General features: G+C 40.6%; 1 protein-coding gene across 1 annotated transcript; it reads left to right on the top strand.

Moving 5' to 3' along the window:
• Positions 1 to 2,342: 2,342 nt before the first annotated feature.
• Positions 2,343 to 2,735, top strand: LOC145802544 (uncharacterized). Its single transcript, XM_082895273.1, has one exon. It carries the CDS (start codon positions 2,343 to 2,345, stop codon positions 2,733 to 2,735), a length of 393 nt encoding a protein of 130 aa, XP_082751399.1.
• Positions 2,736 to 3,468: the final 733 nt, after the last annotated feature.

Genomic DNA, 3,468 nt, shown 5'->3' with positions numbered 1-3,468 from the left:
GAGTTGATCTCACTTTTGTTGTATCCAAATATTGACTCAGAAATATGTAGCCGTTAGGGCATGAGCTTATCTGTGTGTCCTTTTTCTTTCTATTCATGTACACATGTCATATGCCATAGATTTAGGATCTAGTATTTATGAATGTATACATGCATGTTTCATCTTATGTATGATCAATGAGTATCAATGAAAAGTTAAATATAACGCTAGTGGCACATTCTACTGTGTATTATGATGTGGCTTGTTGTTATTGTTTCAGGGCGATACAAACTCATTGCTACAAGGTCATGCCCTTTGGACTGAAAAATGTCGGGGCAACTTATCAAAGATTGGTCACGACCATGTTCAAAAATCAAATCGGTAAGACTGTGGAGGTTTACATTGATGACATGGTGGTGGAGTCCAAGGAAAAACACACTCATTTAGCCGATCTCGCTATAACTTTTTATGTCCTCCGAAAATACAAAATGAAGCTTTACGCCTCGAAATGCACATTCGACATTAGGTCTAGAAAATTCCTCATCTACATAGTCAACCATCGAGGGATAGAAGCTAATCCCAAACAAACCAAGGCTATTATGGAACTCGGCTCTCTTCGATCCGTCAAGGAAGTTCAGAAGTTAATGGGTATGGTTGCGACGCTCAACAGATTCAGCAGCCGATCTTCCGACCAATGTAGGCCGTTCTTTCAAACATTCTGACAAGGAAAATCATTCAAGTGGACTCTAGAATGTCAACTGGCCCTAGAAGGACTGAAAACTTACCTTGCCTCTGTCCCTCTTTTAGCTACTCCCATGCCAGGTGGCATCCTTATCCTATACGTGGCTATATCGAACCATGCACGTTCTTCTTCGTGATCAACTTGACAATCAGAAACCCATTTACTATGTAAGTAAATCCATGGTCAATGTGGAGACCCGGTATTTAGCCTTGGAGAAATTGATTCTTGCCCTTGTGGTGGTCGCCAGAAAGCTAATGCACTATTTTCAAGCTTACATTGTTAAGGTATTAACGATCACTCCCTTCACGCAGCGCTATGTTGAGTAGAAGCTTCAGGCAGAGTCTCTAAGTGGGCATTGGAACTTGGGCAATACGATCTCTAATTCTTACCACGAATGACCATTAAAGTTCTGGCCGACTTCATTGCCGATTTCACAAAGCCAGTTGGCAATACCGAAATTGAGCCAGACCAATTAGCCATCCTGCCTCAGCTAGAATGACATATATATGTAGGAGACATCTGGTAACTACATTGTGATGGATCATCCAACCAACAAGATACTGGGATAGGAGTCGTTATTATGACTCATGAGAGGGCAATCGTCGAACAGTCTGTCAAACTTGGCTTTGACGTTTCTAACAATGAGACCGAGTATGAAGCCCTTCTTGTCGGCCTAAGCAGCTCACTTCAGATGGGAGCCAAACGACTACTTGTCTTTTGTGACTCAAAATTGGTGATTAACCAGCTAAAGGGAGAATATGCTGTTAAAAACGATGGCCTAGCAGCCTACGTGAGAATAACTAAGTCTTTGTTGGAAAAATTTGACAACCATGAGCTTAATCAAATCGCTCGCAATCAAAATACTCACGCTGATGCCACAACTTGTTTAGCCTTAGCTGTTAATTCATAATTCAAACGAACCATTAAAATGGACTTCATCCCCTAAGCCGAGTATTAGTATCCTCGAAGCCGATCCCATTGTGCATACAATTCATAGATAATTGAGTTGGATGGATCCCATCACTGCATTCTTGAGTTTAGAGCAATTACCGGAGGATAAGAAGGAAACCCATAAGCTCGAAACAAGGCCCTGAGGTATTATTTTCCCCCGAGGGAAAGGTATACAAAAAATCTCAGTCAGGACCATACTTAGAGTGTGTCCATCCCAACAGGGTTAAAGACTTCCTAGCCGAAATATATGAGGAAATTTATAGCACTCATTTAGGATGCCGATCATTGGCTTACTGAGCCATTACTCAAGGCTTATGCGCACTGATGCTGAAGACTATGTCAAAAAATGTGAATTGTGCAAGAAATTCTCTCCTCTAACACATCTACCAGTCGAAGAACTGAACTCCTTGACTAGCCCTTGGCCTTTAGTCAGTGGGGTCTAGATATTGTTAGACCACTGCTGAGAGCCCAAGGAAATAAATAATTTTTAATTATTGCTATGGATTACTTCACCAAATGGGTTGAGGCAGAACCATTGGTGCACATAAACGACACCGACATCAAACTCTTTGTCTAGAAAAACATCAGAACTTAATTTGGCATTCCCAGAGCGCTCATCTCTAATAACAATACTTAGTTTGATTGTGGCCTCTATCGAGAGTTGTGCGATATGTATGGAATTTGGCCCTATTTTTCCTCACCGGCTTATCCACGAAGCAATGGACAAAAAGAGGTTTCTAATAAAGTGGTCCTAGATAGCATTACAAAGCGACTTGAGAAAGCAAAGGGCAAGTGGGTTGACGAATTGCCGAATGTATTATGGGCATACCGAACCACGCCGAGACAATCTACTGGAGAGACTCCATTCGCCATATGCTTCGGCAACGAGGAAATCATACCATTGGAAATCGGTTTGCCAACTCTCCATTCGAGGCCATTCGATACTGGCAAAAATGATATGATGCTTGCATTAGACATGAATTTAATTGAGAAGCGTCGAGATCATGCCCTTGTCAAGATGGTGCAGTATGAGCAGCATCTGGCTAAGTCATATAACCAATGAGTACAACTACGCCAGTATATCCCTAGGGAACTTGTCCTTAAGAAAATGCTGCATGCCAACAAAAATTTAGCCAACAGGGCAGGGGCATACCGCCTTTTAGACATGAACAACAAAAGGATACCCTAGCCTTGGAATTCAACTCATCTTTGTAAATTTTATCATTAGTATTGATGGTTATGTTAATTCCTTCATCAATTTTATCAGATTGATGTTTGTCACTATTTATGTATATTCCTACCTTGTATACATACAGTCAATTAATGATACAAGATGTTATGTTAATTCCTTATTTATTTAACTCTGATTGCCTTACTTTTATTTAGCCTCCAAATTCGGAGCACTCATTATGCTCGGCACAAAGCACCATCAATAAAAGCCTCAGAATTCTGAGCACTTTTTGTGCTCGGCACGAAATGCTATCAAAATAATTACAAGAGTGCAATTTTAAAGACGCAATTAGCCTGATTATTTCGAACAAGCATAACTGATTTTTTTATTAAGAAAATATCATGACAAATTCAAACCACATTACGAATCCTAAGACCGATTGACGTCTTAGTTATTGAAGTTGAACCCAAGAATCAAACTGAAGTTTATAACGCCGACTAACTTTTCTCAGGGTTTAAGGCCTCACCGTCATAGGCTTCAAATGACATTACATAGCTCTGGTATAACGGTGAAGCAGAATTCATACCCACCGCTTGAAGTGCCTTTGTCCATCCGTGCTTGAAGC

Source organism: Camellia sinensis, chromosome 11 (genome assembly GCF_055761805.1).
Source record: "Camellia sinensis isolate YWXY chromosome 11, ASM5576180v1, whole genome shotgun sequence".
Taxonomy (NCBI): domain Eukaryota; kingdom Viridiplantae; phylum Streptophyta; class Magnoliopsida; order Ericales; family Theaceae; genus Camellia; species Camellia sinensis.
The sequence above is the reverse complement of the archived record's forward strand: the minus strand, read 5'-3'. Positions and strand labels throughout refer to the sequence as shown.